The 22,374-nt window shown below is 31.2% G+C and overlaps 3 protein-coding genes across 3 annotated transcripts; all 3 read left to right on the forward strand.

Annotated features, from left to right (window-relative positions):
- The first annotated feature begins 11,510 nt into the window (after positions 1-11,510).
- LOC122859868 lies at positions 11,511-13,112 on the forward strand. The gene is made up of 2 exons (XM_044163550.1): positions 11,511-11,781; positions 11,914-13,112. Exons 1-2 carry the CDS (start codon positions 11,511-11,513, stop codon positions 13,110-13,112), a joined length of 1,470 nt encoding a protein of 489 aa, XP_044019485.1.
- A 4,355-nt stretch (positions 13,113-17,467) lies between these two features.
- LOC122859869 (uncharacterized protein F54H12.2-like) lies at positions 17,468-18,799 on the forward strand. The gene has a single exon (XM_044163551.1). It carries the CDS (start codon positions 17,468-17,470, stop codon positions 18,797-18,799), a length of 1,332 nt encoding a protein of 443 aa, XP_044019486.1.
- A 711-nt stretch (positions 18,800-19,510) lies between these two features.
- LOC122859870 (death-associated inhibitor of apoptosis 1-like) lies at positions 19,511-20,740 on the forward strand. The gene is made up of 3 exons (XM_044163552.1): positions 19,511-20,342; positions 20,457-20,554; positions 20,735-20,740. Exons 1-3 carry the CDS (start codon positions 19,511-19,513, stop codon positions 20,738-20,740), a joined length of 936 nt encoding a protein of 311 aa, XP_044019487.1.
- Positions 20,741-22,374: the final 1,634 nt, after the last annotated feature.

The raw sequence follows: 22,374 nt of genomic DNA on the forward strand, positions 1-22,374 counted from the left end.
ATATAGAATAATTTCACTTTTATAACCAATATAAAACTTATTGTTATGTAAATAAATATTAGGTATTGAATTAGAAGTAAGTAACTCGACAAGTCGAATAACATCATTTTTCTCATGTGATAATTCAATTGATGGATAATATTGTGCTTCGAGAACGGACGATGTTCCAGACAACGTTAACGTAAACGAGTCATCCATGACTGATGTATTAATTATGTTTTTTTTTGTATTTATAACTCTCCAGTCAAAAATTTTAAACATAAATGTCCGCATATGACTGTATCATAATTTTGAAATTTTTGATAATTATATTTAATGCTACCAACATCGAGATATTTTACGAGATCTGCAGGTGGTTGTAAGTCTCCAAAGCTATAAATAAAAATGACTTTATTATTTCTTTTTATATGCTACCCAGTGCGTACCAGAACCATCTTTGTCATCAAGATTTATAATGGCTGATTTATATTTCCTGGTTTAGTAGTGGGTAAAGCATTTCTCATGAAAACTCCGCTAAAATATGGGATTTTCATAGCTTTAGCATACTTCAAGAGATCAATATTAGTGAGTGCCCGATGTGGTAGCTTTACATGTTTTTTATTGGCTTTAAAAAAAGACCCATTCCTCTTTTATGAGGCTGAAGATATTTTACCGAAGGCAATTGTTTCCATTTTCGTGTTATGACGTTTATTTTCTTCAAATTGTCGTTTGGCAGCACTAGCATCATTTATTGCTTTCGTTATACTAGCAGCACCCCCACTTAATGCTCTAACAGCACTTAAACCAGCAAAGAAGTGGCAACAAATGGTAAAAAACCGCCTATTTTTGATGGCAATGGTAGAATACGTGGCATCCGTATTTTTCCTCGCCCTCTTGCTTTTTTAACAGCATCGTGTGCTCCTTCAAGTGCACATTTAATTGGGTCTTTGTCTAGTTTGATAAATTCTTTCGATGCATTTATGATTTTTCTGAATAATGTTTTTTTTTTTTCACCAATCTTTTTTTTTTTAATTTGTACATTTTGACTTCTATTTCTTGTCTTTCTTTTTTTCTTAAGACCCATACCTAATTTTGCTTCAGCTTTCATTGTGTTAGCTATACCCCAAGCAGCTGCTTTTTCACCTATGGAAGAATCTTTTGCAAGTACACGTTTCTAAGCTCTCTCAACAAGGTCTCTATCAGCTTGATTTCTGACGCTGATATTATCTTGATTTTCAGAATAAGCAATATCGTGCTGTTTACAGGCAGCGTCTAATGGATTTATACCAGGATCACCTCGAGCTAACCTTTTTGATAATTGAGTACCTGGTCCGCAGTATTGGTAACCCGGAACGTGAAGTTCAATAGGAAATTTATTGATTAAAGTATTCATGAGACCTTTACCTCTTTTTTTCCGACGTCTGTGCACAAGCATAGTGTTGTGATGAATAAAATCAAAGCTATAAAAACCTGGTATTTATAGAAAAATATTCAGTCGTGAACATGGAGTTAATGTTCTGCGGAGCAGAATGTCAAGTTGCCAGTAGTTAATTTTGATAATGTTGTTCAACAAAGTTCAAATAAAAAAAATCAAAAACGACATGGGAAGCTTTTACCTAGTAGTGTGCGAGGAATTTTTTGTGGTCCATCTAATTGTGGTAAAATAAATGCCCTCCTAGCTATAATTACTCATCCGAATGGGCTACGATTTGAAAATGTATATGTTTATTCAAAATCTTTAAATCAACCAAAAAATCAGTTCTTAGAGAAATTACTTGAATCTACGAAATGTATCGGCTATTATCCATTTAATGAAAATGAAAATGTAATTGAACCTCAAGCTGCTCATCCAAATTCATTAATGATTTTTAATGATGTTACGTGTGAAAAACAAGACAATATCCGGGCTTTTTTTGTATGGGTGGTCATCAAAATGTTGATTGTTTTTATCTTTCTTAAACTTATGCACGTATACCAAAACATTTAGTACGAGATAATGCAAATTTTCTTGTACTTTTTCGACAAGATGGAATGAATTTAAAACATATTTATAATGATCACGTGAATACTGACATGTCATATACTCAATTTCGAAATTTATGTCTAGCTTGTTGGGATAGTTATAAACATGGATTCGTTGTTATCGACAAGGATAGTGAAATCAACAATGGCCGATATCGGAAAGGATATGACTGTTTTGTTACTATAAATTAAAAAGAACTTCTGAAATAAAAATAGTTATGTAGTAAGTGTGAGAGCATCAACATGACGAGTAAAATGTTCGAAAAAAAAAAAAATAATCTGTATCAGATTACAAAAGCTAGCGATGCAATACGCCGTACACATAAAATGTTAAAAACGAATCAAGACGCTTCGGAAAAATATGCAAGTGATATATTTAAACCTATTGTAACACCTTTGGAAAAATTAGTGAATCAAAAAACAACAACAAGTGATATAAAAAACGAAGTAAAGAATGAACTTGACAAAAGAAAGAAGAACAAACAAAAGAGGAAGATGATGATGATAATGATGTTTTTTATGAATCGTTTGATAAGTTTGATGAGGATTCTGTAAAAGAGTCACTTGATCAAACATCTTCTCCACTCGATAATGAATGAAATGGAAAAGATCGATGTCAGTTAAACTCGATCAACAGGATTGGAAACTTGATAATAATGTTATGTTTGGAAACTCAAATATTGAATTCGAAAATAAAAAAAATCTACATTGAAGATAAAACATATCAAGAGACGCCAGGTTTATTGGAACTCCTTTCCAATCATAAAGTTGATGACTCATTAATAAATAATGATGATAAAAAAAATTTTATTAAAATTATTAAATTAACAAATGCTCAGTCTATATATTTCAAACCTAATGGTGGACTGAGAAAAAAAACAAATGCCAAGTATGAAAAATATATTTTGCCATTCATGAAACCTTCAACAAAAACTGGTACATCATTACCTCGTTATAAAATTACAAACAAAAGTAACAAATTTGATTACGTTCATTAGAATAATCCAAATGAACTTATTGATCGTCTTCGATTATTATTGGCTTCCCAAGCAGCCGGTAATCCGAACCATACTAATGAAATCGTTTCCATAATTGAAGAACTGAGAGAAGCTGGCATTATCTATTAATTTATATGCATATGACGCTTAAGCTTAGTTGCTCATCTGCTGTCACGATGAGTATAGATATTTTTGGACAAATATCAATAAATAAAAGTTCATTACAAAGTGTTCGAGGTCCTCCAGGTGATGGTTTCAAACGAACAGCAGATGGACATTATGATATAAATAATAAACGATTGTGTGATGTTTCTGATCCGGTGGAATCGAATGATGCAACATCTGTTAAAATTACTAAGACAATCATAAAAGAAGAAACACGAATTTTATATCAATTAAATAAATCTCTACGAGATGATGTTGATAATAATAATTCAATAGCCAATTCACTTCAGTCTCAATTTCAAGAATTCATTAAGAATTATCGTCTTGAATTTGAAACAGCACAAAGTCTTTCACTCCAGAATATAGAATCCATTCAGACAATGGAGTCCAGATTAACTTTATCGAATAGAGCGTTTGAGAATTTCAAACTAAATTTTAAAAAATCACTCAGCACATTGAGCACTGAAATTGGCAATTCGGAAATTAAAATAATAAATAAATAAAAAATCTTAGATAATCGTATCAGAACACTTGAAAATCGTTCAAATGGATCATAAAAAAGCAGTAGTTGCTCATGAGCTACACAGACCCGCTCAGAGAAATTATACTCGCCGTCATGTTGACATTAGAGGATTGAATGAAACTTGGCAAGCAGATCTAGTTGACATGCAAGCTTATACATCTGTTAATCGAAACTTTAAATATTTGCTCACAATTATTGATGTATTTTCAAAATTTGCATGGGCTATACCAATAAAATCAAAAACTGGAAAAGATGTTACAGCAGCAATGAAATCTGTACTTGATGAAGGACGTATTCCAAAAAATTTACATGTTGACCAAGGAAAAGAATTTTACAACAAGGAATTTGAAGCTCTTATGCAAAACACAAAATAAATATGTACTCAACATACAGCAATTTCAAAGCATCAATTGTTGAACGTTTCAATAGAACTCTGAAAATAAAATGAGGGAAAAATTCACTTATCAAGGATCCTACAAGTGGTTAGGAATTTTATCGAGCCTGCTTGAAAATTATAATAACTCAAAACACAGAACAATAAAAATGAAACCAATAAATAAAAATAAAACAAATGAAAAGCATCTATTGAAAAATGTTTATAAAAACTTCAGTGTAAATCGAAATATTATAAATAAATTTAAAGTTGGTGATAAAGTTCGAATTAGTGAATACAAAAATAATTTTGAGAAAGGATATATACCAAACTTTATAACAGAAATTTTCACAATCAAGGACGTAAAAAATACGGATCCAGTGACTTATAAGCTCATTGATTATGAAGATCATCCAATTGAAGGAGGATTCTATGAGGAAGAATTGTCAAAAGTTAAATATCTTGACATTTATTTAATCGAAAAAGTAGTGAAAAAACGTGGTAATAAATTATATGTAAAATGGTTAGGTTTTGATGACTCGCACAATAGTTGGATAAATGAATCAGACCTGTAAATAAAATATATATTAAAATTTTGGAATAAATAAAAAAATTATAAAAATATGTTTATTGTCTTTTTATTTTATAACCCCATGGTACAGTATCAGTAGTATTTGGTAACAATTGTCGCTTATCATCTAACCAACTTAATGCTATTTTTTTTTTTGTGCTATAGTATTTACTTTATGTATCTTACTTCTAATTAAATTCTGAGTTTTTGTTAATAGCTCATGATCAAAAAGACATTTTTTATAATCCTCAAAAGTAATTTCTTTTAAAGTTGAACTTTTCACCCCTTTTGCTCTTTTAGTATCTTTTTCTTCTCCAAGAACACGAAATGTATAGAGTTTAGCTCTTAAACCAATGAATTCAGTTATAATTTTTCCACAGCTTTCATCTTTCATAAGTCCGAGTACTTTTTTATTTACACGAGGCATTTCGAAAATATTATTTTCAGCATAATCTGAAGTATCAAATTTATCTAAATTTTTTTTATTTCTTCATAAATATTAAAATTAAAATTATATAATAAACTATCTGTGTCGTGATACATTAATTTTGCATTGTTACCAAATTTAAATTTTATATAATTATAATGAAAGTCATAAAGACATGTTTTCGATATATCAAGAATTGAAAATCCTACATAGACTGGTTTATTAAAATTAATTTTTGTTCGATTCATTTCAATAATAACAATATCTTCCCGAAATACTGTCAGACTATGGAAATTTGGTTGTTGAATATAATATTTAGCACCATATCTATTGTCCCACCTAGTAACCATTTTAACATCTTTTTGTTTTCTTACATTTTCAATACACTTTCCATATACGGCATTATTTAAAAGTTTATAATAATCTTTTTCGAATTGCGTTGTTGCTTCTTGTCTTTTTTTGGTATTCAAATCTATGTATTTTTTCAACCAAGGTGACTGTTTAAATTTGAGAACTAGATGAATTTTTAATAATTTCATACCGAGTTTTGAATATTGCTTGAGGTTTTATGATGGATGATGTATTTTGAAAAAAAAGTTGTCATAAGTTTGCATTGTTTAGAATTAGGTGGTACTTTGTGTTCTAGACACAATGGAAGATCTTTATGTAGATCATATAATTCTTCAGGGTATTCTAAATCAACTTCATATATATTACCTGTCGTAGAATCATCAGTTGTTGATAAAATCTGTTCTACTGACGATTTATCATTGTCCCACTCAAAACCACCGTATGGCAGATGCTGTGACATTGCCAATCCATATAAATTGTTTACATTAAGGTACATGAGATACGGTTCCTCTTTGGTCAAATCATATTCATCACCCATGTATTGATTGTTAGCTTTTGTATACCTGTTGGAACATACAGCTACTCCACCGCGTATTCCTTTTCGATAAACAATAGTTGTTCTACATCTGTTAGTAATTCTAATTCTACACCAGTACATTTCAACATACAGTCCCATGAAAATCCTGGTGTTGTAAAGTAATGGAGAGGATCTAACTTGTATGATGACAAACAGTTTTTACGAAAATTTTCAAAAATATAAGCTAATAATAAAACATCTGTAGCTAAATAAAGATCTGAGTAGTCACCGAGTGTTTTAATTCCAAATTTTTGCCAAACTGTTGGAGCATGATTATAGTCATCATTTGAAATATTGCTATTGTTCAATTTTGAATAAAATTTATCAATTGATGGTAATTTTGTATCATCAAGTCTTTCCCACTTGCTTATGTATTCATATGGGAAGATTCCTTTTCTTTTTAGTAATTGAAATTTTTCTGGATTTCACAGAAACGTCTTGTAATTATTTTATCATTATCAGTTAAGTTCGATGCTAATTTGTCAAGACTGGTTGCCATAAATCTGTAAGAGTCAATAAATCTTTAGTTGACAAGTCAATAGCCTTCTGAGCATCGATACTTGACTTCTTTTGTGAATGATATATATTTTTCTTTGTTGATTGGTAATATTCTAATTGAGCCGTTAATCATGTTTGCTAAAGGTTTCGAAAGAAATGTGAATCATAACCTGAAAGATTATGAAACACGACTGGTATCGTATGTGAATTTGTATAATTCACGTTACATTCAGAATGAGCGGCACCACGGAAAAATCCGGTACAGTGATCGTGATCGAGATGCTTAATGTCTGTCGGTAAAAATTCTTCTTCACAAATATGAGATGTTTGAGCTCTTTGAAAGTCTATAATTTGTTCTTTAGTAAGAGGTTTCATTGGTATTGGATGATTTAAAATATTATTAACTTGTTGTTCTCTTTTAAAGTTCTTCAACGAACCATTCTATACAATCAGGACCACGATGAGTCATATATTCTGACAGAGAGTCATCATATGTACAATGGAAATAATAGGCAGCACTGTATGGTATATGATTGTCCGAGTCATTCTCTCCAGGTTCCAAAATACATTCAAGATCTCCATATATAACAAATGGTACTGGTAGTTTGAATCGATAATTTTTAAATATTAATATATTTTCACCAATTTCCGGTAAAATATTCTTACTTTATTGTTATTTTTACAGTCTGCTCAATGTTTTTATATGAGCTTTCAATCTTAAAATGACAAAGACAACGATCACATAACCATTTTTATGATTATTTTTGAAATTTGCGAAGTGACAAGTCGAGATAAATTTCGTATCCAAGCAAAATGAAATAACGGTTCATCAGTTGACAGTTCACTATTCATAATTAATAAATGAATTGTTGGTTTCAGTGAATTATTTTTACTCAAATATACAGGTGACACTTCACATTTTTTCTTATTATTATCATCAATACCGTAGACCTTAATTGATAGACCATTCATAACATTGAACTTCGAAATGTCACGTAACATTATTGGAAAATCTATCCCATCATATTTTAAAACTGTTATAAAATCAGGGTATGATGAAACACGGTAACTATTTGTTTTAACTGGATGTAATGCTGCTGTGACTGCATACAAAAAACAGAACTCATCATCATTCTTTATATTGACAACTGTGTTTTTTAATCGGATACTTTCTGGTACTTCAACGAATGTTGATAAAGCTCCTCTGAGCGGTTCATACTGATTAATATTAATCATGAGATTTACTATTGCTCTCAGTGTCCATCCAGAATCTTTCACTTGAAAATCTTCTATTTTTGTCAGGAATTTATTTATTAAATGTTCGTTAAACCAATTATTCAAATCAGTTGTTGGTAAAATTACTTGATTTTTGGTATTAAAATATTTTGTTTTATCATGAGTTTCATTATTTTTTACCATTCGGAATTTACACGCTAATACACCATTTACTTTCAAATTCCCATTATTTTTAAGAATATTTTTTAAACGGTTAATTGTCATTTTTTTTGAATCTTCTAAAAATAATTGTGAACCGGTATGTTTGAGATTTACTATGGTTCTTGATCTTATACGTCCCTGAAAAGCTGAATTGCCATCTAACCACTTGACTCTATCACTCAGTTTCTTATTATTTTCCATGCCAGCACTATTTTTTTGTTCACTTTTAAATTGTTCATTCAATGATCTCAGCTGAAATATTGTCGTTTGTATTCTTATTTTTTCACCATTAGTTTTCGCAGTTTTTAATGCTTCAAAAGCCGAATAGTTTTTGATTCAAATTTTAACCAATTCACAACTTGTTCTGGTGTACGAATTATTTTGTATGCTTGCTCCATAATTTTATTAATTTAAGACACTGTTCTGAATTCATTTTGATTGTTATTAAAGTACTTTGCTATCAGAAGAATTAGAAAAACTGAGCGTGCTATGTACGTCTCACGCTTTATATAACGAGTTTTTCTTGAAAAATCAAGAATATTCAGGAGAAATCGAGAATCTTCGAAAAAGATTGAAAATAATCGATTAATCGATATTTTTGAGATAATTATCGATCTTTCGAGAGTGTTCTAGACTATTCTGGACTTTAAAAAAGCCTGATGCATTTTTTTAGACTCTCGAAAACATTCTCGAACATTCTCGAACATTCTAGAACATTCTAGAACATTTTCTGACTATAAAAAGAGTGCGATCGAAATCCTCATCATCAATTCAAGTCAACCATTTGAATAATATTCATCGTGTCAAAAAAAATCAAGGTATATACTATTTTTTCTTTTTTTATTAATCTATTATTTCATATGAATTTTAATACTCATCATTTGTTATTTTTTTAAAATTATTTTTACAGAAAAGATGGATTTTTTATCAACAATCAAAAAAAAAACTGAATAAGTTGACAAATAAAATAGTTCAGGCTGCCTGCATCCCTAAATCTTAATTAATTGATATTAATTAAACTATTAACTCCCAAAGAAAATAAACTTCACTCCAATATTCTCCAAACAAACTCCAATAGAATGTGTATAAAAGCTTATTCTAATTCCATCAATCTTAGGCTAATTAGATGGGATCTTTTCCATCATCATCATCATCATCATCATCATTAGACACATACATATTTTTTAGTTCATGAATGGATACATTCACTTGGTCTCCACAATGTCCCGAGTAAAAATTCAGTTCAGGATATGATCAAAACTTGATCAGGCAACTTGATCAAGAATTGATCAAAACGTAAAGCAAAAATGGATCAAGACTTGATCAAGAAACATTATCAAAAAATGATTAAAAAAAATTATTTAAAGAATGACTTTTTTTTCTTTTTTTTTTTTTTGAATCAGCTAATTACTTATCATTCCTGGGATAGAGTTAGAGATAGATGTGCTGAAATGAAAGACGAAGAATATAATAAAGTAAATTTGAGCAACTAGACGGGATCGAACCTACGAACAACGGATCACTATTCTAAACGCACGCTTTAGCCCGCTCGGCTACCGGACGATCGATGCAATGTGTAGTTTTTTAATCCTCATATTAAGAGAGAAAGATTAATAATTGGAAAAAAAATAATTGTGCAATATAATAATTATTCCTAAATAATTATTTTTGAATAAATATTTCAATTAATAAAATACGAAATAATTTTTTTGTATTCATTTGTTAATTCGTAATAAAATATTATGGATAGATATTGGAATAGAAGAAATATTATACAGAGCTGTCATCAGCTCTACATTTTAAATATGATCAGACTAAGAAAAAGTTGATCATAATTTGACCAGGTTTACTTGTTGAAAATGTGATTAGGATACTTGATGTTGTCTTGAACAGGAAAAATTGTTTAAAACACTTATGAATTTTAAAATATTCAACTTGATAGTTTTTTGATCAAGATTTGACCAGACTCACTTGATCAGGATGTGATCAAGACACTTGATCCTATTTTGAACAGGGAAACTTGTTTTAAAAAAATATTTATTTCAAATTATCCAATTTGATAATTTATTGATCAAGATTTGACCAGGTTCACTTGATCAAGATGTGATCAAGATACTTGATGCTATCTTGATCAAGTTAACTTGAAATTGAACGCAAAAAAATATCTTGATCAAATCCTGATCAGGATTCAATCAAGCTTTCTGAAATAAAGTAACTTGATCAATTTTTGATCGGGATTGGATATCAAATCCGTCGAGCCTGACAAGATTTCCACTCAAGGTTGAGTGTTGTTTCGATTACTGAGGAAATAAATATCAACAGTTTGTCGATGAAAATTTATAAAACGACGTCAATAAGTGAAAGAAATTCGTTTACCTGTTTTTTGAATTTTCTTCATGCTCATAATCTTCATTATTTTCTAAAGACCAGCTTGACATTAAGTTAACATTATTTTCGTCAATGGTCTGAGCTGAGATCATATAAAAATAATAAACAATTAAAAATACATATCGTCAATTATTTTTGTGCGCAAATAGTTTGTGAAATTTGTTCGGAGTCCGACGGTACAGAAAATTGTCATTGTAGTGAGACGCACGAATTTACACATCAGGGTGATGATGCCATGGAAAAATTTGTTGATTTAGTTTTAAAGTCAAAATCAAGATACTCAAAATTAATTTGTATAGCTCATAATGGCGGTGGCTATGATGCTCAATTTGTCTTACGTGAAATAGTTAGAAGAGTGCCTATAACAAATATTCAAACAATTGTTAAAGGAACTAGACTTACATTAATATCTTTCGATAACGTCAAATTTATAGACTCGCTGAATTATTTTTTCATGCCATTAAGTGCGCTACCAAAAGCTTTTGGAATCAACGAATTGACTAAGGGTTTTTTTCCTTTTTTCTTCGATAAACCAGAAAATCAAAATTATATTGGTCCTTTACCGCCTAAAGAAGACTTTGGTGTGCGCGCGCTGACTATTGAAAAACAACAAGAATTTGATAAATGGTATAATGAACGACTTCAGGGCCCACCATTTGATTTTAAACGAGAAATGGCGATGTATTGTAAATCTGATGTAGAATTACTTAAGAAGGCGTGTATTACATATAGAAAATTAATGATGCAAGTAGGGAATGTTTGCCTATTCACCGAAGCTTTAACTGCTGCATCGACTAGTTTATTAATTTATCGTAGAAATTATTTAAAAGAGAATGAGGTAGCACTGATTCCCAAGAATGGATATAGGTTAGGTGACATGCAATCTACCATAGCTATACAATGGCTACTATGGCTTGAACATTCTCAAGGGATCAAAATAATTCATGCTGGTAGAGGGCGTGAGCGTAGAGTAGGACCCTATCTGGTCGATGGCATTTCAGAAGATGGCAAAACCATATACTCTTTTTTAGGTTGTTACTATCATGGTTGTGATTGTTTTGAATTGATCAAAGATGTGGATGCAGATTTAGGGGATAATACAACGCTTAGAACGAGGCGCGAGAATACTGAGTACATAAATGCATATTTTAAAAAAAAAGGTTATGAATTGATTATTATTTGGGAATGTGATTTTAAAAAAATGTGTCAAAACAACGTAGATTTGAAGAATTTCTTGAAAACAATTGATAATAATTTTTATAAAGAAGCAATATTACCTCGTGATGCTTTATTTGGTGGGCGAACTGAAAATTTTTGTGTTTCACATACTGTTACTGGTTCTCAAAAGATATACTACGTGGACGTCACATCACTTTATCCTTCGGTATTGAAGAAAAATATTTACCCGCTAGGCCAGCCTAAAGTTTTTGTTCTGGATGATATACGTGAGCTTTGTCCAGATAATAACATAAGTAATGTGATAGGATTAATTAAATGTCGAGTTTTGCCACCGTCCGATTTATATATACCAGTATTGCCAATGAGATGTCATAAAAAATTATTTTTTCCACTTTGAAACGCATGTACATTAACTTTAAATCAAGAAAATTGTACTCATAACGAATCAGAACGAGCACTTATTGGTACTTGGGTATCTGAAGAGTTGAAAGTAGCGGTTGAGAAAGGGTATAAAATTTTACAAATAAAAGAAATATGGCATTGGGATAAAACAACTCAATATGACCCGAAAACTAGAACTGGTGGTCTATTTACAGGTTATATAAATAAATTTTTAAAAATAAAACAAGAAGCTAGTGGTTGGCCTGTAGAGTGCGTTGATGACGCATCAAAACAAGCATACATAGATAATTATAGTAAAGTAGAGGGAATTGATTTAGATCCTACGAAAATTGAAAAAAATCCTGGTTTACGTCAAGTTAGTAAAAATAACTTGAATTCGCTTTGGGGTAGGCTAGCAATGGATAATATTTCGGATATGTACAGTATTATTCAAAATATTCAAGATTTTAATAAAATTATTGAAAATGCCAATATTAAAGTTTCTTGCATAACTATTATCGATGATGATACACTATTTGTCAATTGGAAATATGTTGAAAGTTGTGATAGAACTGATAGCTCAACTAATCCAGTTCTAGGCGCATTCACGACTGCGCATGCGCGCTTAGAATTATACAAATATCTTGATAAAGTTCAGTCACGAGTATTGTATGTTGATACTGACTCTATAGTTTTTATTTCTGAGAATGAAAATGATAAACTGCCATTAGGTAATTATTTAGGTGATCTCACTGATGAGCTTGATGGTGGTTACATAAAAACTTTTATTTCTGGGGGCCCTAAATTTTATAGTTATATTGCTGAAAAACCTGATGGTACAATAAGTAAAGTATGTAAATTAAAAGGTGTGCGCCTTGACGTTAATGCTCAAAAATTAGTCAATTATGATAGTATTAAGACTTTAACTGATGGTGAAAACGACAAAATTATTGTAACTTGTGACTCAATACGTAGAACTAAAGAACATGATGTACATACAATATCAGAATCGAAAATTGTACGTGTTACCGGTCCGAAACGGAAATTTACGGCTAACATGAATAATACATTACCGTACGGTTATAATACTATGTATAATAGCGGTAAAAAAAGACATGGGGGCTTAACTACTGAGTATAATACTAGCCAGTATAATACCAGTAAAAAAAGACCTAGGGACTTAACGACTGAGTATAATACATGTAATAATACTGTAAATAAACGTGCTAAATATGTTATATGAATAAATCTTGAATAAAAATAATTGTTTAATGTTTTATTGAATATACACCCACACCAAATTTTTTTCAGTTATCTCATGGCTTGGCAAATGACACATCCATTTAAAATTATTATTTCAGGACCGTCAGGGGCTGGTAAAAGTGTTTGGACTAAACGTTTCTTAAAAGAATTATCGGGATTATGTGATACTGAATTTGACCGTATCATTCTATATTACGCCGAATGGCAACCTGTGTATACTGAATATAAAAATGTTGAATTTCAAGAAGGGTTACCAGACATGAAAGATTTTAATGATATTAAAAAAAAACAGTTAATCATAATGGATGATTTAATGCGTGAAAGTAGTAGTGGTTCATCTGTATTAGATATATTTACCAAGGGTTCACATCACCGTAATTTAAGTGTATTATTATTATCACAAAATTTATTCCATGGGGGAAAATTTTATAGGGAAATCTTTTGAATACAAATTATATTGTTGTTTTCAAAAATCCTCGTGACAAAGCTCAAATTTCTCATCTCGAAATTGCTATATCCCCATTGAATACAAAATTTATTCAAGAAGCTTATTTAGATGCTACATCAGCGCCACATGGTTACTTATTAATTGATTTGAATCAGTCAACACCTGAAAACATTCGTATTAGGACATGTATTTTTCCTAGTGACCCTGTAAATTATGTGTATGTCCCAAAACAAATACGTGATATAAATAATAGTGATCCATCTTTAAATTTACCAGTTGTACATCTATAATGTCTGACAACACACCGAAGCGGGTGCCTTTGAGAATACCATTTGATCGGAAAAATACAATATTATTAACATCACTTGTTCATGCTAATCCAAAACAGCGTCGAGCAATACTTCAACACAGTGATTCTAAATTTATTCATTGTATTTGTGAAATCATTTTGAATTATTTGAAAGGGGTTTACCAATAAAAGATAAGGAAAAAAGGAAGCTAAAAAATATAAGAAAATTTCGAGACAATTAATTTCAAAAATAAGTTGGGCATCTAAAAAGAAAATTATCATAAAGCATTGTATTGGTATTTTAGCCTTATTAATTACGCATATAATAAATCTTTTATTTAAAAATTTGGCGTAAAATATGGAGCATACACGTAAGATGGCCCTCGTACCTCACGATTCTATAAATAAACTCAAGTCGCTTGAAAATGAAAATCATGCATTAACAAGTATCCAAACACCGGGGGATCCAACATCACGGCTTGATAAAGAACTTACAAAAATTTTAAATTCTTCTAAAAATGATGCTGAAAAATGGAGTGAATATCGTGAGTTATTTAGGCGATTTTTATTTTTTAATAGTGATAGTAACAGACCACATACAAAATTAACATATAAAGATATCGATGATACTACAGAGGATTCATCGTACCCTGTCGAGAATATAATAAAAAGTGTTCCTCCGCGAAATCAGCAAAAAGCTAAGGCAATAATTGATCGTATTAACACTGCGGATATAGATAAGCGTTTCAAATGGGATAAATCTGGGTACATAAGTATAAACAACAATAAAATACCCAATACAAATATTGTTGATTTATTGAATGATGCTTTACGTTATCGTAAAAGTCATAATGCTGTTGGTCAAGAAGAATTTGCAGAGTTTCTCCGTGGTATGAATACTCCACGTAATTTTGTAGGTAATGACAATTTCTGGAAGTCACCTATCATTTCAGAAGATGAAGATGATGAAGAGACAATATTGTTTTCAACACCATTAGCCGACCGCCCAAATCACAGAGTTAGTAAAAGACTTGATCCGCAATTTCCGGATGGTGAGCAACCAACTACTAGTGGTGAACCTGAAGTATCATGGCAAAGACTAAGCCCCGAAAAGAAAAAGTCAAAAAAGACCTCATAAATACTAATGAGAAAAATAAAAAAAATAATACACCCATTGCAAATATTTATTATGATTTATCAAATCCTGTTGCTTATACTGGTGCACGTAATATTGTAGCAAAATATCCAGATTTAAGCGATAAAATAAAAGAGTATTTAAATTCACAAGACGCGTATACATTACACAAACCTGTCAAACGTAAATTTCCGCGTTTACATTATAATGTATCAGGCATCGATTCTGTTTGGGAAGCTGATTTAGCAGATTTGCAAAGTATAAAATCAGAAAATAATGGTATAACTTTTTTACTTGTTGTTATTGATGTATTTAGTAAATTTTTATGGATTGAACCAATAAAAAATAAAACCGGTCCTGAAGTATGTTCAGGATTTGAACGTATATTCAAAAAGAGCAATGGCCGTATGCCTGTTATTTTACAGACCGATTCTGGAAGTGAGTTTAAAAACAAAATTATCCAAAAGATGTTAAGCGATGCTAATATTTATTTTCGAGTGGCAAGAAATCCTGACATAAAAGCATCAATTGTAGAACGCGTAATACGTACAATAAAAGAACGTATTTGGCGTTATTTTACACATAAAAGAACACATAAATATATAGATATATTACAACAAATTGTCGATGGGTACAATAATTCTATTCATACATCGATTAAAATGACACCAGCTGCAGTGACGATAAATAATTTGGAAATCGTTAGAAAAAATATAGAAAGTCGTTATGATGATGAAAAAATAGTTAATCGATTTAAATATAAAGTAAATGACCGTGTGCGCATCAGTACAGCGAAAGGTGAATTCCAGAAAGGATATACCCCTTCATGGTCTCAGGAAATATTTAAAATAACGAAAGCTACATCACGTCAAGGCAAACCGATTTATGACTTAGCCGATTTAGCTGGTGAAGTTATTGATGGTATGTTTTATGAGGTTGAATTGTCTCCAGTCAACAAAAACATTAAAGAAAGTGTATTCAAAATCGAAAAAATTCTAAAAACACGTGGTAAAGGCAAGCGAAAAGAATATTTTGTACACTGGCTGGATTGGCCATCGAAATTTGATAGCTGGATTCCTGCAAGTAATCTACAATGAATAATGACAGAAATTTTTACCTCACACTTGTTAGTAACAAAAGTACTGAATTTTATCCTAATAATAATGCATCAGAATTTAGTATACAACTACCACGTGAAATCAATTTGGAAGGCAAGTGGGTTGTTGGTCTCTGTGATATAAATATACCTATCGGTTTTTTACATGTCTACCCTCAAGAAGGTTGTATAGGTGTTGATGTAACACAGTCTGGGGGTATTACGATATTTTTACCTCATGGCTTTTATCAAAATACTGAGGCAATAATTAATGCATTGAATGGAGATAAAATACTGAATCAACATTTTGAATTCAAATTTAATTCCCAAACACGCTTTACCAGTATAAAAAAAATTTGTGGTGAAACCTGTGCTTCACATTCAATAACACTAACAAAAAAATTGTCAGATATTTTAGGCTTTAATTACATAGAGTGGGGATTATTATTTTCCAAAAAAATTGTTATACGTCTTAGTGAAAAACCAGCCAGTTTGTTGAGAGCATTGCCAAACTTATTGTATGTTTATTGTGATATTTGTTCACCATATATTATAAGTGATAAAAATAAACAAGTTTTAAGAATTGTACCTTTTGATAGTAATGAATATAAGTATGGTGGGAATTATAATGTGAATTTCCAGCCTTATTAATTACCAGTAATTCAACAGACTTTTCAAACAATATCATGTATTATAAAAGATTCTAATGACCACATAGTCTTATTTGGGGATGACCCTTTGACCATGACGGTTCATTTTCAAAAAATTGATTAATTATGTCAATGTATTTAAAGTATTATGACAATCAAGTCGGTGGTGGTGTAACAACTCATCAACGTCAATACATTACTTATAATCAGCGAGGAAACGGTGTTGGAGGTTTTCTCAAGGGATTGTATAGAACAGTATATCCTATATGACAAAGAGTAGCTAAACCTGTTGGTGAAGAGTTGTGGCAGGCTGGAGTTAGTGTATTGGATGATGTACGAACCCATAAATCTGATTTTAAAAAATCATTAGAGACACGATTAAAAGAATCTGGTCACCGACTCAAACGTAAAGCAGTAGATAACTTAGAAACATTGTGGAATAACCGTGGGGGTGGTAGCAGTAGTCATAAGAAAAAGCGGTGTCGAAAAAATATTCAAAAAGGCTCTGGTATTAATAAACAAAAGGGTGTGATGAAGAAAAAACGTAATCAGAAAGGTAGTGTTCGTCCACGCGTCAAGAAGCAAAAATCTCGTTCTAGAGTCCAGAAAGGTGGTGGTAAAAAAAAGAGGAAAAATATAAAGAAAAATAATATAAGAAAAAGATCAATAAAAAAGAAAAATAAACGTAACGTGTACGATATTTTTTCTTAAATAACCATGTCTTTTTTACATAATAATTCGTGTGAGTGTACAAAGTCGGAGCTTGACTTATTTACAATACCTCCAACACAAACAACGATCGAAGATTCTACATGGGCTTATTACAATCCTATTAGTTCAATGAGTGATGATTCGCAAATCGAATTTCATGTACCTGAAACAAGTGAGGAATATATAGACTTACCACATACACTGTTAAAAATTCGTGCTAAGATTGTGGATAAAAATGGGGCAGTAGCACCGGCAACTGACGCTGTAGGTCCAGTTAATTTAACACTCCACACTCTCTTTCAAAAAGTTGATGTATTATTCAATCAAAAATTAGTATCAGCTTCAAATAGCACATATACTTACAGAGCATACATTGAAACAATTCTTAATTATGGATATGATGCAACAAATAGTCATCTTCAACTAGCGTTATGGTATCCTGACACTCCTGGACGTATGAATACAAATAGTGTTGTTGCTGCAGATGCAAAAAATGAAGGCTTAGTTGCCCGATGTGTTCATACAAATGCCGGAAAACAATTTGAGATGATTGGGCATTTACATGTTGATGTATTTAACCAGGAAAAATTTTTATTGAACGGGATTGAAATGAAAATTAATCTCACACGGTCAAAACAAGAATTTTGTTTAATGGATACCTCAAACGACAAGGATTATAAAATACAAATATTAGAAGCGTCATTGATTGTACGCCGAGTCAAGCTAAATCCTCATATTATGATTGCTCATGCAAAAGCCTTAGCGAAAACGACAGCTAAATATCCCCTTACTAGAGTGGAGGTCAAGAGTTTTTTACTCACCGCCGGAATCCTTGGAAATTGTCTCGACAATATTATTATTGGTACTTTACCTAAGCGAGTTGTTATTGGATTTGTTGATAACCGGGGCTTTAATGGTAATAGGCTCTATAATCCATTCTACTTCCAACACTTTAATATAAATTTTCTATGTCTCTACGTCGATGGTAAACAAATACCTGGAAAACCGTTGCAGCCTACATTTTCCAATAATATATTTGATGCTAAGGCATACCACACACTTTTTTCTGGTACTGGTATTCATTTTGGAGACCATGGCATGCAAATAGATAGAGATAGCTATAGAAAAGGTTATACGTTATTTGCTTTTGACTTAACACCAGATCTTTCCACACATAGTGCTGGTCATTGGAACTTAATTGAGAGTGGTAGCCTGCGTATTGAAGTACGCTTCAGTGAAGCTTTGGCACAAGTCGTTAATTGTCTTGTTTATGCCGAATATGATAATATTATTGAAATGGACTCCAGCCGTCAAGTTATAATGGATTATAGTAATTAAATATAAAGAAGAGTGAAAATAAAAATATATATTAGTCTAAGCAGCGCAGGATAGCGTGATTCATCTCATGGATACTCAACAGCTAGCTAGAGCTTTACCGTATACAGATATCTCTGTTGGTAGAATTTATCCTGTAGACAAACTTCCTTTTGTCTGGCCAAAGCCGTGTGCAATAATTGCAAATACAGACAATCATAACCAACCAGGATCTCATTCGGTCGCATTATTTATCGATCATTTTGGCTATGGAATATACTTCGATAGTTTTGGACAAAGACCTACCGATCCACGCTTCAGCTATGTCCTTAGAAGGAACACTGTCTGTTACGAGTATAATAATAAAAGGCTTCAAGATTTTTCGTCTAATGTGTGTGGTTGCTATTGCATTGTTGCTCTACATTGGTTTTCCAATGGCGGAAATCTTTCGAGTTTCCAACGCCTGTTTGGCGACGATACTAAACTCAACGACAATACTATAATGACAATGTATAAAAAACTGATTCAAAAAAAAAATATATTTAAAAATAAGCGTTTCCATTTTCTCCGAGGTAGTGGTGCAACTGTACAACGTTCTTATTGTAAATTTCGTTGAATAAAGAAATAAATGAATAAAATAAATAAAATTGTTTTTTGTTTAAATTATTCCCTCTCCTTAATTTTTTAAAATCTATATATAAAGAAAATTTTAAAATAGATGTTTAGTTTAAAAAAATGGCTTCATCAGCAAGCATGGTGATGGCCGAACACATCGAAAAACGTACTTGGTTTGAACGTGGTGAAAGATTATTGTATCGTGTAGAATCCAATCGCCGTGAAAGTTTTGAAACATGGCCATTAACTCATCTTTTAGATATTTTTGAATTGGCTTCTGCGGGATTCTATTATACCGGAGTTGGTAACTTTGTATGTTGTTTCGAATGTGGAGTTAAAATTAACGATTGGACTTTGGGTGATAATCCTTGGCTTGAACATCATCGAAACAAACCAAGCTGTAGATTTGTACGCCGAATACCATGTGGAAATGTCCCTGTGGGCATCCACCCTGACACCGTGGCTGTACCTACTTTCTACCCTTATCGGAAAAATATTTCTCCTGTAATTTCACCGTCATTCCATTATTCATATTATTCAGCTGCGGTATCAAGACTTGAACATCGAGAATTTTTAAGTCTTTTTGATTATGTACCACCACCGTACCCTGATCCACAACCTGAGATTGATGTTAAAACTGCCAAGGTTCGACAATACTTGACTTATGACGTACGCCTGAAATCATATGGATATTGGCCTAGGCACATGAGCCAGAAAAAAGAAAAGCTAGCTGAGGCCGGATTTTTCTACACTGGTATTGGTGACTACGTTCAGTGTTATCACTGTGGTAATGGTATAAAAGATTGGCTCCCAAATGAAGATCCTTGGGAAGAACATGCACGTTATTTTAAAGAATGTTATTTTGTACGTGTTATCAAAGGACAAGAATTTATTGATCATTTTAAAATACCTCAAACCGATGATCAACCATCAGACGATGAGGAAGCAGAAAGTTTGACAATCGAATCGAACTCAATAGTCATTATGAGAAATATACCTACGGATTACCACAGTATAGATGAAGATATTGAATTCAAATGTAAAATTTGTTTTGAAAAAAATTTAGGTATATTATTTTTACCATGTAGACATTTTGTTTCTTGTGGAAATTGTTCAACTGATTTAAAAAAATGTGTTATATGTAGAGCAGATATTGAAAAAGTTGTACGACCAATTATTTCATAAATATAAAAATAAAAATAATTTTTTAAACAAATATAACCTGTCTTGTAAATTATTTTACCTATTCATATACCCATGTTGTAAATTAATCGACTTAGTCAATCACAAGCCGTGATTCAGTCAATACCATGGCGTTTACAGCATTTTTGATTTTTTCTGTAGTTGTGAAGATAATTGAATCGAGAATACAGACACCGGGTTTGTATTATGATCATATCGAAAACGTGCGTCTAACGAGTAATAGTCTGCAACTTACAACGTATATCGATGTTGACGATCTTCTCAATTTTTTACCGAATATTTTACCTTTGCGTTACTTTGATGCTGATTTGGGCGGGGGAGGTAATTATACTAAAAAAGACCCAGGATTGGCTGGTCTACATAAAATATGTCAAAAGTATGAAGGAGATAAAATTGTAGAAAATAATTGTGACGTTGTATCACGACGCCTTCCTTTTTTGGAACAGCAACGAAAAAAAATCGCAATGTATACAGAACAAATTAATTTATTATTTCATAAAGACGTTATAAAAACAAAACGTAATGAACCGATCTACCCTATCGTGGGTGCAATATCAAGCTCTTTATTTGGGATTCTGAATAAAGACGATGCCAAGATGATTAACGAAGAAATCAATAAATTAAAACGTGATAATAAAAAAACAATTTCTGTTTTAAATAATACAACCCATCTATTACAAACAGAGCTACATACAGTGCAGACTCGATTAAAAAACAATGACGGACTTATCAATTATTTTCGTGCACAAATGGAAGAATTTAGTGTTGGATGGAAAAGCAAGGATACACTTTTATGGAAAGTTCACTTTGAAACTATGGTAAACCTCGGTCGTACCTGGCTTCAGAATATAGAGCTGAGTTATGATGAATATATTAATTCCTTAGAACTCGTAATTCAAATCGACTATTTTGCTAGACTCGGATTAATCCACCCTCGAATAATGTCTAGTAAGAAAATTGAAGATTCTTTGCGTCTTTTTTTACAAAATAATAATAATCAGTATGTACTACCATTATCAATAAATGAAGCGGGTATTGATAGTCTGCGGAAAATTGCAAAAATATCTATTACCTACCATGAGAGACGAATTTAATTAATTAATTTTTTCGAACTCGATAAAAGATTTCAATGTTTATGACTTAGGAGCAGCTTTTGAACTTAAAAAAATTTTTCATCAATCAATATTGAATAAAAATATTTACAGTCTAAAAAAATTAGATAACCAAGGTTCTTTAATAACAATTGGCTGTGTTATTATGATAGCAAGTGAGGATGGCCCTAATTTTTATATTATAAACAATATTTCAATGGAAACATCCACACAATATTATTTTATAACAAAAAAATTATTAGCTGTATTTTTAGATGAACACACCGTGCACTATGAAGTTAATAAAAAAATTGTCTCGTGGAAAATTTTAGATTTAAGTAAAATATATAATTATAAGTTAACATATATAACACGAGCACCAAATACAAAATTTATTGTTAAAAATTGGATATAAAAAAAAATACATTAAATAAAAATTTAATTTTGAGTATTATTATTTAATTATTACCCTTTCATTTATTTTTTGAGCAATATTTAAAAAAAGATAATATATTTGGAATTTTTATTAATTCAAATGATAAAAATTGTTGGCTTTACTTATCGACACTATATTTTTTAGTGTGTATGTATAGTTAGAATTACTGTGCTTGGCATGGTAATTTTTGTCCAGCCGAAATACAAAATAAAATGGCACGAAGGGTAAAAATTATTGTTCGCATTGTAATATGT

Source organism: Aphidius gifuensis, linkage group LG6 (assembly GCF_014905175.1).
Source record: "Aphidius gifuensis isolate YNYX2018 linkage group LG6, ASM1490517v1, whole genome shotgun sequence".
Classification (NCBI taxonomy): Eukaryota; Metazoa; Arthropoda; class Insecta; order Hymenoptera; family Braconidae; genus Aphidius; species Aphidius gifuensis.

Coding starts and splice junctions, on each gene's coding strand:
- LOC122859868 (XM_044163550.1), top strand. CDS start 11,511: ATGTGTCAAAACAACGTAGATTTGAAGAATTTCTTGAAAACAATTGAT. Junction 11,782..11,913: donor TTGTCCAGATAATAACATAA/GTAATGTGATAG, acceptor CTTTAAATCAAG/AAAATTGTACTCATAACGAA.
- LOC122859869 (XM_044163551.1), top strand. CDS start 17,468: ATGTCTTTTTTACATAATAATTCGTGTGAGTGTACAAAGTCGGAGCTT.
- LOC122859870 (XM_044163552.1), top strand. CDS start 19,511: ATGGCTTCATCAGCAAGCATGGTGATGGCCGAACACATCGAAAAACGT. Junction 20,343..20,456: donor AGACGATGAGGAAGCAGAAA/GTTTGACAATCG, acceptor AAAAAAATTTAG/GTATATTATTTTTACCATGT.